Here is a 15,332-nt window from a genome sequence, read left to right on the forward strand (position 1 = left end):
CAAGTGCTGGTGAGGGTCAACCTTTCCTTTCAATAGTCTGTAAGACCTCCAGTGAGCCATTGGAACCTAATAATACATTTAAAATGTTCTTTTTGGTATTGCTGAACCTTTTGCTTATGTGCTCAATGCATAGCCTACCTCCTGCGAGATCATCATCATTATGTCAGCAAGTGTGACTGGGTGTCTTTGTCGTTTGTCGATGTGACATAAGAAAGCGTTGTTTTTTTCCTATGGTGTACTCAACGTCTGGCAGTCACCGCTTGAACTTTACTGATTGTCTAACAGGGTTGTAATCACCTATTCAGCATTGGAGGGACCATTTTCAATTGAAATCTCCACCCCAAGGAGAAATTATCTAAAACTTTACTGGCTTAACTGACAGTTTCAGAGCATTTGGAAATGTTAGATCAAAGTTTTGATGACTTGAGTGCCATTTTACGGAGCCAGCATCTGACTGAGAGCCGCTTTGGGAAAGTGCACACACTGACTTTTTTTTTTTTGATGCATTATACTAAGATGTTTTTTTTGATAATGACTATGACTTTTTGTTTTTCAAAATGCGAACACTTTACAAAAACTATCACAATCGTCAGTGATACAGCCTATGTAATACTCATATTACATTCTTGTTTTCCTATTTCAGTTCATTTGAAAGTAACGAGATGGAGAGACAGCACAGTGTTTGACACTGATTTAACAACCCACAGCAGTGCACTGAAAACTAGAACTAGCAGTCTAATAATCATAGCAGTTTGTTAAGTTTATTCATGAGATTACATTTGCTAAGCATTATTTTGGATGGTGGCGGAAGGTTGCATGTCATAGCCTAGCTGGTCACCAACATCATTGGTTGATGGTTGATATTTGGTTGAATTCAGGTTGTGACTACAGACTGTATCAATACAGTGACACTGGGTGACCAAAATGTCACCCAGCGTCAGGACAACGTCTAACACCAACATCAATTTGACGTAGCATATTGACAATAAGTGGCACAGTGATGTAGTGGTTAGCATCATTGCCTCACAGCAAGAAGGTCTTGGATGCGAACCCAAGGTGGAGGGTTTGTACCTTGGGTGGGGGAGTTTGTGTGGAATGTGAAGTTCGCATGTTCTCTCAGTGTCAGTGTCAGTTTTCTCCAGGTTCTCTGGCTTTCTCTTAAAGTCCAAAAACATGCAGGTTAGGTTAACTGGTGACTCTAAACTGGTGTAAAGGTGTACGAATGGCTGTCTGGTTCCCTGGCTCTTGCCCAATGTCAGCTGAGTCAGGCTCCAGCCCACCGCTACCCTTAAGAGAATAAGTTGCTCATAAATGAATTAATATTGACAATAGATGACACTGATATGTTGTTGGTTCTATGTTCTGTTGTGAAGTAACCAAAATCTGATGTCTTTGAAATATCTCATGCCAATGTCATCTTGACAAAGAAAAATGACATTTAGTAAAGTATGTGGTATAAAACCCAATGTCTGCAAAACCTCATAATCTTGAGGTCCATGCAATGTGAAATTCTGCTGTCGTTAGACATTTAGAGTATCGTCAATCCAATTTTCATTTCAATAAAAATTTAATGACCGTCCAAAGTGAGACTCCAACATCTTTCTGACTTAATATTGATGTCAGGTGCCAGCTGGGAGCATAGCACTTTTTTTCTTGATATTTTTCTATCAATACATTGTGTGTGTTTGTGTGTGTGTATATATATTTTAGAATTACTGCCTAGGTTTGCAAAGCACAGCAATCGGAATAACAATAAATATAACAATAAAGTGTTGAACTGCTGGTGCATCGGGCCACAGCACTGTTAAAACATAACCACCAAAATGACTCACACAGATCAGCAATCATCTAATAGTTTACTATCCAGAGGGCTGTCTTAAATTATTGTTAGGTATTTAAGTGTTCCTGCTTTCTTTAATACCAGATTGCAGTGTTCTCTGTGTGGTGCTATGGGTTACAGGTTGAGGTCTCCTTGATGTCATATGTGCACACTATTTTCAGAGATATACAGCCCCCAAGCTAATTCTTTCGGGTTTTATTGTAGACTATTGAACTCTGTACTTGAGTGTGCTGGAGACAACGGTAAGAGCTGAGATTACTCATGCCACATCCCACATTCTCTGACTTTTCCTTCTTTTTTTGAGGACCCCCCCTTCCGAACCACCCTCGGACCTCAAACTGACACCCACTGCACCGACTCCACAGCTAACCACTATGATGAATTTCAGGCAAGCTGCGCCACCTTGACGGCATTTAATCATTGAGAAAAGACAGGAAACGTACTCATTCTTTATCCTCCTCCACTCCCACCCCGCCTTCCCTCTGTCCCCCCTCTGCCTCTGACTCTCATCTCTCCTGCCTGCCTGCCGTCTCCTCCGGTGCGTCTGTTCGCTGTGCAGAGCGGCGGTGTGCATGTGTCGCGGAGCGGGGGGGAGCGCTGCACTGTTCTGCGCACTGGTTCCACTGGACACAACCGAATAACGGCGCTCGACAACCGGGTGCTGGTGGAGGGGGGAGACTGGACCCGGACCGGGAGCAGGAGCAGGACCGGGAGAAGCACCGTGGCTCTTTATAGCCCGCTCTCCGAAAACATGTCCGAGTTTTTTCTACTCGCCTTTCTAGCCCTATTCTCGGGATTATTTCCGTGCGCCGAGCCCTCGGCAGTGTCGGGAGAGGAGAAAGGTAAGGAAGAACCGGGCCGTCGGGGATGCGCAGTCCGGGGAAACTTGGCACCACGGGCCGTTTCAGTGCAGTCTGGTGTGCAGCTGCTGGATATAAACCTCAATTCTCTCTGAAAGCCACAATTCATGAATGATAAAGAGTTGATCATGTAAAATTGCTCGTCATTCTTTTTTGTCCAGTGATGCTCTGGAAGTCTTTTCTGTTATTATGCAGGGGAAATGTTGCATTATAATGTCAGCTGATAAAAAAAAGACACCACCTTTATTCTAACACGTTGAACTTGCCCTGCGCATTTAGCAGAGATTTGGCATTTTTGTGCATTTTCAGGAACATTCTTGCGGCTTGAACAGATTTCAGTGACTGCATGCGCGTAGCAGCGCTATCCGACAGTGCAGCAGGTGAAAAATGCCCCTGTGCCAAAGTGTGTTTTGTCTCTTCGCCGAGCTGTAGCTTGTGTTTCTGCCGTGGGATCATCACAACATCGGATGAAGACGCCGTAGATAGGACTAGTTGTGCACGGGCAACTCTGGATCCACCGTGCGGTTTGTGTAGTGATGTCGCGGAACTCGTTTTTTGAGCAGCATATTGGCTGTTGCACGTCTGAATTTCTGTCACATAATTACAGCATGTCTGTGTGCCTGCTGAGTGCTGTTTTACGAGGTTTTCTCAATCAGCTGTCTTCCTTCAGGTGTCATAGGAAATATAAAGGTGGCCTATCAGCATTTTTTTAATAGTTAAAACACATTTAAAATGTATGTTGCCTATATATCTTCCAAAGCTACAGAAAGTTTTATCAGTATGTGAATGCTCAAAGGACAAGAATTCAAAATATATGATGGGAATGTGAATTGTAGCATAGTTACCTTTAAACTTCACTTTCTTTGCCCTTGCATTTCTTCTTTTTTTCAAGGCTGCTATTTTAGACCTGCTAAATTATGAGCATACTATAGCCCACCTAGCTACTGTATAGTGTCAGAAAAATTGGCCTCGAAGTCTTCATTTTCCAGCATTGCAATCACTGTCGAGACCTGCTTGGTTGTTTGTGTGGCCGTCCCAAATGTCACCAAATGCCCTCCCTACACAGCGTGGTAATCAGGGAGTGAGAGTTTGCCTGGCAATCACAGTAGGCGAGAACACCACTGTTTACCTCTCTCTGTGCATGAAATGAACAGATGAATTTGGCTCTTCAAGTCCCTGAGGATTCCCCGGCTCTGAGAGAGAAGGGAGGCAGGAACAAAACCTGAAATCTTTTAAAAGACTCTTTGAGTTTTTGTTTGTCAGCATTGCAGCTCTGAGCTTTATTACTGTGGCTGGAATCAAAGTGAAGAATTATGTGCCATTGGATAGTCTCCTATGGGCTGGTACTCCTATGAGCTGAGGACAGTTAAGCTGAGATATATTCACACACACGCGCAGATCTGAAAGTTGGGACCTGCATCTTTGTCTGGATGCCGTCCTGCTCGTCTCTGCATTTGCACTGAGAATAAATGGAAACTCTTGTAGCCGTGTCTAAATGGACACTAATGATAATAGCATTTCTTATTTCTTCCAACACCAAAGCTGACTGTTAGGCTAATTAGTCCAAAATTAATTTGCTTTTGTGGTTGCAGCGTTGTTACGTTGAATGCCAAGTAGTGAGCCCGTGGTTTTTCTCTGCGTGAATTTGAGGCATTTCCAGAGCTCCTTCACAGAATGGCAAAGTCTTTTCGAAATGCCTCCACTGTGTCCCACACCTTATCACTTGTGTCCCATCTAACATTGAGCAGGCTGACCTGGCTGCGCCGGCATGACAGCACACTGCTGATCTGATAGAAAGACAGGCTTTAGAAGTTTAGACACAACAGACTGCTGCTTGTTTTTATATATATATATATATATATATATATATATATATATATATATATATATATATATATATATATATATACATATATATATATATATATATATATATTATATGTATACATGTATTTTTTTTTTAATCAACATGCCCTTGATCTCAGTCAGTGGCCTGGCCAGCGCCAGATAAGCATCACCTAGCACAAACAGCCCAAGGTTGTTTGCAATGTATAGCCCATTTAAAGGATGATAGTATAGTGGAACACACCGATAGGTCCATGCACTAATGTAGGGATGGCGGCCTTTAGGTGCTAATTAGGCCCGATAGTGAGATAGTATCGGATAAGTGTATGAGTGTCGGTGTGCATTAGTGTATGTGTGCAAAGGCCAGCACAAAATCTGGATGACAGTGTGATGTCTATACCCAGTACGTTGACAAGCAGAAAATAAAAGGGAGTGAATGGGTTTTCTTAATTTTAAAGCCCTCAATGTTAGATATTGTGTTCAAATTAACCTACATATTTAAGTCCATACAAAATATGGACTAAACCGAAACTGCATTCAGTTAGGATCAAACACTGTAAATATGGTACAGAGAATTTTGTTGTACAGTATATAATTTATTCAAGAAGTAAACATCCGGAGGCCCTCCGATGAAAATCAAGTTTTAACCTTGTTAACATGTCCATATGGTGTTTTTTTTAAAAAATGCTACAAGACATATCATGGTAAAAACAAGCAGTCAACTCCATGGCTGAGCATTTTCACTTTCAAACTGCCGTGTACCAACGACAAAAACACAGATTCAAATAGCCAGAGTAACATATGTCACATACCAAACCTGTTAATTGAAGATGACGGCTATCAAAGGAGAGGGCAGGTGTTTCTTTGTATCAGTATTTTGCAGGTTAAATTTCCCTTTAGCTTCAGATTGTCAAAGCTAGCATTAAGATGCCGCAGTAGTCATTGATGTCTATGGGTTCAAGCTCTGATCGGCATTGAAGGAAAAACAACCGGGTGAGCATGTTAATTTTAGTCGCTTAAGCGGTGAGATGCAAACATGCGCCACCGCATAATATGGTCTGTCTCTGTCTAAGCAGCACTCAAACATCGAAGTTACTTCTGAATGTATTTTCCAGGCCAGCATTTATGCCAATTTGTATTGTTTACTAACCTATTCTCTGGCCTGTCCATGACATCAAACGTGACATACCAAATACCAACCCCCCCCCCCCCTTTTTGTAGAAAACGGGTAAGAGGCAGGTATGCTCAGGCTGCAGGTGAATGGCTGAAGGGTGGGTGGATAGAGGCGGGACTCTTGCATATTCATGGTCTATTCATATGAAATCAGGCAAATGATTAAAATTACATCTGAGAAATTTTAAGGCATGAAGTGGTTTTTTTTCTCTGGAAAAATGTCTTAATATGTAATTCTGATGAACAGAGATGAGTCTTTATTGGTTTAATCAATGCAAGAGGAGAGGAACTTTAATGTGCCCTGTTGAAATCTGGTACTTCACCACTCAGTGCAAGAAACTCTGATTTGTTCATTGTACAACCTAAATGATCCAGAAAATGAGTTTTGTGCTCTGTTGTCCTTTTATTGTTCAGTTTTACTGGGAAGCATGCAATAAGACACAAAAACAAATATTTTTCAAACCTCTGTGATGCACAATGACTGAGTCGGCTATTCGCATATGAAACATTTCAAAAGGCACTTCAATGATGAGCACGGCTCAATCTGTGAAAACAGTTTTTAAATGTCTTATGTGGCTCCGATAGAGCTTTGTAAACTCTGGAAGCTCTGATGTCATCCGGGTTATCTGTGCTTCCGCTTGAGCCGCAAACTTTTGACAGATAGCCTCAGGTTGCGTTATGGAAATTGTAGGATCCAGTGTTTTTGGAACTTGACCTATACCAGGGATTAGATGTCGGGATATTTCAGGCTGTGCTGCTTCGATTTTGACCATTCTTTTTCAAATCCCTCTCTTGTGAGTCCTCTAACTTTATGGAAGTGCATCACTGGAGTACTGCTTTAACTCAGCCAGTTACTTGGAAAAAAAAAGCCTGGGAGAGGAGAGCAAAAAAGCCTCAGGGTAAACTTTAGGCTGTAGCTTTTATTTTCTGTCTCCTTCTATGTGGTGTACAATGTTTTGAAATTCTGCAGATAAATATAGGTTATTCTGAAGTGTAAAGAAGTGCACATAATGTTATAACTGATGTTTTTCTTATTACCAGAAGATGGCTTACAATTTATTTTATTTTTTTTTAAATCCTGTGAAGGATGGGCCAAATGTTTGGCGCAAAATTGAAATAAAAAAGAGACAACAACTATAATAATTCTTCTAGTAATAGTGTTGTGACTGTAAGTAATTTAGTAGTATTAGTAAATATAAGAAATAATAATTATTTATCACTGGAGACGCACAACAAAATCATGTTTGGTTAATCTCAGGCTGACAGCTGTATATAAATGTAATAAAGCATTAAATAAAGAAAGCAAAGTAAAAACATTAAGACAAGATAAAAAGGTAAAACCACACTTAATGATGACGATAAAATAGTGACAAATACCTCAAAGGATTAATAATAATCATAATGATAACTCAATGTTTATTAATAATACAAAGTATTTATCTACCACAGGAGGATCCTCTTTTCCTTGCATCATAATTGTCACATATTTAGTCTTTAGTTTTTACAGTTAAAATACTCCTTCTGTTGAATCACTGTAATCAAAGCCAGAGTGTTGGTGTTGCAGCAAGGGGCACCATGCCACATTCCAGAGATTTGGGCATTAATAATCTCTGACATCTGCACAATGACTATCTATAACTCTACTTCCTTAGTGCTGCTGAGTTAAATAAATGTTCACTCTACTTAATGTCACCATTGTATCCTTGCTCATTTAATAGATAGCTTGGAAGCAGGAAATTGGTCACTTAATTGCAGTTGGACATGATAAATCGCAACCAAATGGGGATTATGTAAATCACTCGCCTTTGGCCACACCGAACCAAAAACTGCATACAGTTCCTGATGTTCCTGAGGCCTCTCTGCGACATTCACCCTATATGCTGAGTTGGTGTTATATGAAGATCGGGATGTCGTTTTTATAACAGAACTGCTGGGCAGTGACTAACAGTTGACCTTCAAAGGTTGGACTGAAGTCTGTTTTCATAGCTGTTTCACGTCTTTTTCTGGAAGGCATTAACACAAAATGAGCCCGCCAGCTGTGAGGCCAGTCTTTGTAGCTTCATTTTTTAACTTCTGCATCCTGTTCTGACACGGCAGCAAAAGCGTCCACCTCAGCATTAGGTGATCCTCGGGACGGAAGGTGGCTCGCACTCACCCGGCTAAGCTGTCTTCACCAAGTGATTTGGGAAACCACATGTGGATTCCAGTTAAAGCTGGTTTTGGAGAGAGTAAATAAAGTAAGGATGAAGGGAAGGTTGGTGTGAGTAGGAGGTGATTCAGCACAGGGAAGGAAAACTTGTAGAGTGGGCGCTGGCTGGGTGTTGTTTTTGGCATTCACATCCCATGTTATGCACTTGGGTGCATTTTATTGACTATTGCTTCACATGTTTGCCTTGTCTGGAAAACCAGACGAGTCGTCAAAACAGCCCCACAGCTGGTTATACGTTGAGAAGGTCAGCTTCAGTCTGCACATGAGCAGATTAAGCACTTCTATCAAACCTCAGTGTTTAGTTTTTCTCCCCAGAAATACTTCAAACATCACACCAGTCATCGCTGGTTTTCTGTGGTTTGCTTAGACAGCATTTTTGCAGGATTGCATTCAGTCTTTTACAAGCTAAGAAAAGACATTAGAACAGCTGACACATCTATCTGGTGATGTCAGCTAAGTGTTGCTGTCACTGAGCTCTTACATCTATCTCAGGGCAGAGGTGAAGTGTGGCCTCGAGCTAAAGCAGGCAGCGGTGAACCGGCCTCCTACACGTCTCATTATGGTACGCATTGTGATGGTGGAGCCGGGCTGACTCCTGTAGAACAAAGTTATTGAATGAAGCCATTGGATTTTTATAGTGTCACCTTTCTAGTATCACCTCTCACGGTCTTAATGGGTCACAATTGAATCAGTAATGGATTTGCTCAGGTTGTGAAAGCCATTGGCTGTAAATTGACTTGTGGCATCGATTACCAATAGCGGGAGGAGCAAAATTTTTGACCCACATGATTGATTTGTTATGATGTCCCAGGCAGACTTAATTATGTGGGTGGCATGGGAATTTCTTATTAGATATTTCCGAAATGTTACATAATTTAGAATGTGAATAATGAATCAATAAGTCTTTCTTCAGAGAAGCCCCATCTTGCAGGAGTTGGAGCTAGGCTTAGCTGTAAACTGAAATGGCTGCTTAAAAAAAAAAAAAGTGGAGATAAATTATTAATAGAGGAAAGCATAACTGTTTTATTGCCAAATATGCTAATGAAAATGGGGCTCATAAGGGCACTGGCGGAATAAACCGCTCCTTTCACAAGTTGAGTTGAACAAGAGGTCATTAGCGGGTGATGGATAAGATAGAATGCATCATAAAATGAAATAAAAGGGTGATGTAATGCACCGGGTGCAAGGCTGAAAAAAAAAAATCTATGCACATGCACAAGTTAGACCATCTGCTGGCTGAAACACAAATTCAAACTATGACACAGTTTTGCACTGTATATTGTCTAAGTGTGGTGAGCATCAATTGTCTGGACAGCAAAGGTTAAAGTTAGTATGCAACTGGGTGTGAAAAGTGAGGCCTAAATTGAGCAAACATCTCTCTGGAAGTATCGCAAAGGAAGGAGGGGGTGTCTCAGTCTCAGGCTAAAAGTCTTTCTGTCACACTGAAAGCTGGATGGAGGCAGCACCCCGAGGAGATGCCCCTCTGCACAGCGTTGTGTGCTCAGCATTTGCCGCCATTCAATGCAACAGCAGTGAATCCTTGTAGACTATACTGTTGGTCCTACCATGGGCGGATAATGAGACAATGGGCCACTGGGCACAGATATGCAAAAGGCCCCACCACCACTACAAAGAAGCACAACACACAGACTTTTAAGTTACTGCGTCTTTTTTTTTTGTTGCTGTTTTGTGTCTCTTTGTAGCCATTGTGCATCTTTTTGTGGTTTTGTGTCTTTGTGGTAATTTTGTGTGTGGTCCTTTTGTAGTTGACTTGTGGCTAGGGGTGGGCTACATATCGAATATCTTTGATGTATCACGGCTTGTTCCACATGGGATATACAAAATGACTATACCCCAAACATCATATTGTCATATTTATTTAAGCTGGCATGAGACTTGCTTTGTAGTTGCAGTTCTCTGGCTCTCTTCTATCACTCTATCCCTTCTGCAGACATACAAAAATAAGACTCACAAACATTATATGTCACACTTACTCTTCCGGCCATCCAAACCACTCTCCTGAGCTGTTATCGGTGAGTGGGCGAGACTTTTTTTGTATCTGCAGGGCTCCAGACTGCTAACTTTACTATTTAGTCACATATTGCAAACATGAAGCGCCAGTTGTTAGTTTGTTTCCAGCTCACAGTGAATAAATCTTTAGAGCTGCTGTAACAAGTTTAACTTTTTGTTCACAACTAACTGTTGACTGGAAATTTCAAGTTCACAGCAAAAACATCAACACCTCTGATTCCGATTTCATGTATTTACTTATAGAGAAAAATTACAAATTTAATATGAAAGTAATTTATTGAAGTGAAACAGCGTTTGTTGAACTTTATTACAACAGTGCTTTATTTAACTTTATTATGTGACAGTAGGCACTTTACTTGACATTGATTGCAAATGTAGTTCATCTTATAATTTTGTATTTTAGTTGTCTATATTAGTTTAGACAAGATTTCAAAATATTGAGACATAATTTATACCAGGATGAAGCCCAAAATATAGCAATATTATTTTTAAGCCATATTGCCCAGCACTACTTGTGGCTGTTTTGTGTTTCTTTGCAGTCATTTTGTGTTTCTTCGCTGTAGTTTTACATCTATTTGTGGTGTTTTTGTGCCCTTTTGGTCATTTTGTGTCTCCTGGTCGGTTTGTGTTAATTTGAGTTACATTATTTAAGTGAATGCCTAAGTGCCCCTGCCACTTTGGGCCCCTGGGCTTGTGACAGTAATCCATCAATGGCTCCTATGTAGTTCCTCCATTGTGTCTAGACTGGCATAGAGAAACTGCAACTGTAGCTGTTGTTTATTTAACTTTTCGACTGACTATGCACTGCCTGCCTTAATCCTCAGGTAGCAGGGCCCTTTCCTGCAGAGATTGCGTGCCATGGGAATAGGTCGCGTAAAGCACTGATCAAATATATAGAAAGAGGGAGCTGGAGCATTAACCTCCCTGTTTTATAGTTTAACCTCACACTTTACTGGCTGGTCTTTGTCACTGATGTCTGTCGTCTATCCTCTGAAAAGGACAAAGCTTCATTGATTGATGAGCAGGCTGGTTGGCATGCAGTTGGCTGACCTGAGTAATTTTGGTGAAGGTCTTTTTCCATTGTTCTGTTCTTCACTGAAGTCTCCAGACTGACAAAATGACACGGAAAATGTTGTATTAGTGCTATGAGCTGTCAAAATTAACACAATGAAGCTTACTGTTAATTTAAAAAAGGTGCTTTTTCTTCTCCATTTGTGAGGTTGCGACAAAGTAGCCTTCTCTGGAGGGAGCTATTCGCCCTGCATGTAGAGTTTGCTCATTGTTGTTTGAAGAAGCTGTTATATTTCTTGGCACAGTCACATCCAAATATTAAACTGGCAATATGGAGATCCCCTGGTTAATGTCGGAGCTTGTATGCGCATGAGCCCATGGCCCAGCCCCAACGACAAGCATCTCGCTGATTAATACTTTAAGATTTGATTCATCACTCTGTGTGGGCTGAGAACATTTCCTGCCAGTGTCCAACGCAGACACAACAGAATTTAATTTAGGTGAATAGACTGGAGATGGATGCTCTGCCGTGTTGCAGCACTACTTTGTGATATAAAGCGATCAGCTCTGGGAATTTCTGCAGGAGAAAAAAAAAAAATCTTATCCAGCAGAAAATTGCGAATAGGACACATCTGACGTTTTTGGCCGGCCAAATACATTTAACACAAAAGGCAGATGCTCTGACAAACTGGCTATTGCATGCGGGCCGTGACCAATCTGCAGGTCAGAAGTGCTGGTGTCGAGCCCCGAGTGGCAACGGTGGTGGCCAGAGGACCAGAGTGAGGGCTGCTGAAGCCTGGCCGGGGACTCTCTCTCCCAGCTGCCACCTGGCACAGACCGAAGGCTCAGGGCTCCATCATGCAGACTTGGCCCAGAAAACCAGAACAGGGGAGGGATTCATCCATCCCCCAACAAGCTTCATTCAGCAGACAAACCTTAGGCCAGTTGGTGATTCTACGCCGTGTCCTTCTTAAAAGAAAAATTGGCGCACTGAGCAATTAAGAAATATTGAGCCGTCGAGGTGTTTCATTTTAATGTACACCTCTGTGATAATCTATCATCCTCCTTTATGGGTTCAAACATAAAATGCTTATACAGTAACCGCTAACCACAGAACAGGGGATATTTTCCCTTTTGTCTGATTTGTTTTTCAGTCATTCTCACAAGCCATTGGCTTTTAAAGAGCTGCAGTATATTTCAGCCATTAACCAGAAGATGAACACACAGAATGAAATGATCTTTAATAAAGATGCAGGGCTGTGTATGGTGTTCAGTATTTACATAAGACACACAGCATCACGGGTTTCTCGGCTACCAAGCTTGCCAAAGGCACAAACAGTATATTTTGTAGAGCATGCACACAAACGTGTGAACACACAGAAAAACAAACTAAGCTTTTGCTGAAAATGAATGTATGTGTGTGCCCTGTCTGTGTTGTGGCTGGCTTCCATGGGCAGACTTCACTGTAGTGCAGATAGAGGATAGAAAGGGGAATTATTGGCATCATTTTCACGCCTGTGTGCAAAGCAACGAGTGGCTACATCAAATGTGCAGCCGGTTTATTGTCAACTGCTATGGGCTGCACTAAGAATATCCACCAGTTTGATTCTCTCAGTATCAATTTGGAGGAGCCAGAGTCTATGTCCAAGTCTGACACTGCACTAAAAGAGATTTTTGAGCCTAAAATATTTGTGAGATTGCCACTAAGGATGAATAATTTAACGCACTTTCATGGCATAGTGCATGAATTGAAAATCAAAGATGAAAAAAAAAAGCTGCCCCTGCTTACACCTGCAGCAGGCACTTCACTCTAAACAGCTGTGATACTGTTGGCCCACGAGGATTGAGTTCAGTCTTGTGGCAGCACTATCACTGAGTTACTTGGTGTTAAAATTAGATTGCCAAATACATCACCACCAGCTGTCATCAATCTGATTCAGTATGATTCCCTAACATGCTTCCGAGCTGCTATTGATCTCTGCTCCCCGCCACCCTCCCTTCTCACACAGTGTTGGATTGGGAGTCCTATTAACTGCGTTCCCATCAATCACAGTTCACCCATGTTTGTTTGTAGAAGTCTTTGATACGATTAGAGCAGTGCTCCCGTGCTCGTGCTACGTGGTTTCCTCCCGTTCCATTTCTTGTGTCGGCTGATTTGAAATGCGTGCAGTTGCTCCCCTCTCGCTTTAGTGATGTGCCTCACTGCTCCGGAGCAGAGACCAGAGATTAAGCACTTGGGCCTCAAACATGTCGGCTGTCACAGGTATCTCTCACTGCTCAGTGGCTGATAAGGGCCACTTGTTCCTGAATCAGCTCCTGCCGAGAAGAAAACACCAGAGAAATAAAAAGCCCTCTGGACTTACTGAGATTTAATATGTTTGTCTCAGAGACTACATTCTTATGATTGCTTTTGTGGCCTTGGACAAGTCAACAATTGAAGATTAGTGCCCACATGTTTTGCTGGTTTTTTTTTTCGGAGAATGATTGGATTTTTCTTGCTCATTTTATATTTGTTTTTCCATTAAATGCTGAGTGTGCCTACTTTTACATTTATGTAACATGGTTTGCCAAGCGGCAAATGAAACCAGTGCAGAAGTGCCAAAAACCGCAGTTCTTTGAATGGCCACTTGAAGACAGTCAATCCCAAATCGCCCCCCGTGTTAAAATGCTCAACTTTACAACAGAAATTAACATGTTTACAGCCTGGCACAAAAAACTGTTTTTTCTCTATAGCTAATGTCAACATTCATACAGGGGATGAATTTTTAATATCTCACCCCTTTACATTTTATTATGGCCCAAAGTTATGCATATTTAAGGGCGGGCAGCTTGAGTAACAGGCTGTCTGTGAGGCATCGCTGCAATCTATGAATTAGATCCGCTCCTCACTCCTCCACAGCTCTAACCTCTAGTAAAAATTCTGTCAATTTTGGCTCAACCCCCCCCCCAAAAAACCAAGATGGTGCGGCTGAAATGCTGAACCACAAACCAATGACATCATGTTAGTTACGTGCATTACATCCATTATTTATGCAATCTATGGGTTATACGCAACTTTTTAGTAAACTGCGCCATATCTTATTTAATTCTATATAATTATAATGGAAAACTTTTAATTCAGGCAAGAAAGGGCAATTTAATGCCAAGAAGGAGAAGCCGAAAATGTGTTTTGAAGTGACTGTCACAGAGACTTACAGTTTTGCTATTAGTCTACATTTTAAAACAAATTAAATTTTCAGTGGAATCACCAATTCCTGCCAACAAGACACAGCACCATGCTTACTGGCAATTGTTTTTAAATTGTTGCGAATAAACGTCAGAACAAAAGTGGGAGGTTTTAGTCGGAAAAGAACAACAAAGCAGGAGAACACTGATAAACAGACTTCAAATGTGGTGCAAACCAAAGCAGGCTTTCCAAACTCTACCTTCCAAACAATATTAATATTTTGATGCTCATTCTAGCTGCATATTGCAAGTCATGAATTAATGGTTAAAGTGACCAATTCACAAATATCCTTTCTAAACTAAATATCAGAACAAAACAAAACAAACAAACAAACAAAAAAAAAGCAATGGGAAGTATTTACATCTTACTACCTCTCACTTTATAATAGAATTGTTTCAATAATCGGACCAATATGGTGACTGCATTTCATATATTATTTAATTTAAAGGGACAGTTCACCCGAAATAAAAAAAAATCTGGATTTTTCTCTTACCTGTGGTGGATTTTATCAGTCATTAATGGTTTGAATTGTTGAGTGCTGGAGACATTGGCTGTAGAGATGTCTGCCTTCTTTCGAATTGTGGAACTAGATGGGACTTGAGTTGTAGTGGTCAAAGTGCAGAAAAAAGATACTTCAAAAACTCAACAGAAATGTCTCTTTCCAGAAATCCTGACTCAGTTACTTGAGATAATCCACAGACCTTGTTTTGAGTAGTTTCATGTAGGGACTATTTTCTTTCTACTTAACTACACCTGCCAACCACATTACTTTGCATGGCTGTAATGTTAGCTAGCTCAGTGTTGCAAGGTGAGCAAGCAGTGGATACATGCTTCCCTTTGCACTGTGATATGTTTATCAGGTGTAGTTTGGTACACACACAAAAAAAATTCTCCCTACATGAAACTGCTCACAACAAGGTCTATGGATTTTCTGGAGGATCAGGTCATAATTTCTTTTGAGTTTTGTTAATGTTTGTCATTGTTGCGGTTTTTTGCACTTTGAGCACTACAAGCTGAGTGCCTTCTAGATCCTTTATATTCACGAGAAGGCAAACTCCACAGCCAATAACACCAGCACTCGACAAGTTACACCCAAAATACCTAGATTGAGAAGTAGAACTACAGCTAAGAGGAAAC

General features: G+C 41.1%; 1 protein-coding gene across 1 annotated transcript in view; it reads left to right on the forward strand.

Annotated features, from left to right (window-relative positions):
* Window positions 1-15,332, forward strand: part of lrp1bb (low density lipoprotein receptor-related protein 1Bb) — a 393,508-nt gene that overhangs the window by 90,978 nt on the left and 287,198 nt on the right. Inside the window, exon 7 of the mRNA XM_042494695.1 lies at window positions 2,400-2,682. Coding sequence (XP_042350629.1) covers window positions 2,400-2,682 — 283 coding nt within the window. The remainder of the gene's footprint in view (window positions 1-2,399; window positions 2,683-15,332) is intronic.

The sequence above is a fragment of the Plectropomus leopardus genome, chromosome 10 (assembly GCF_008729295.1).
Source record: "Plectropomus leopardus isolate mb chromosome 10, YSFRI_Pleo_2.0, whole genome shotgun sequence".
Taxonomy (NCBI): domain Eukaryota; kingdom Metazoa; phylum Chordata; class Actinopteri; order Perciformes; family Serranidae; genus Plectropomus; species Plectropomus leopardus.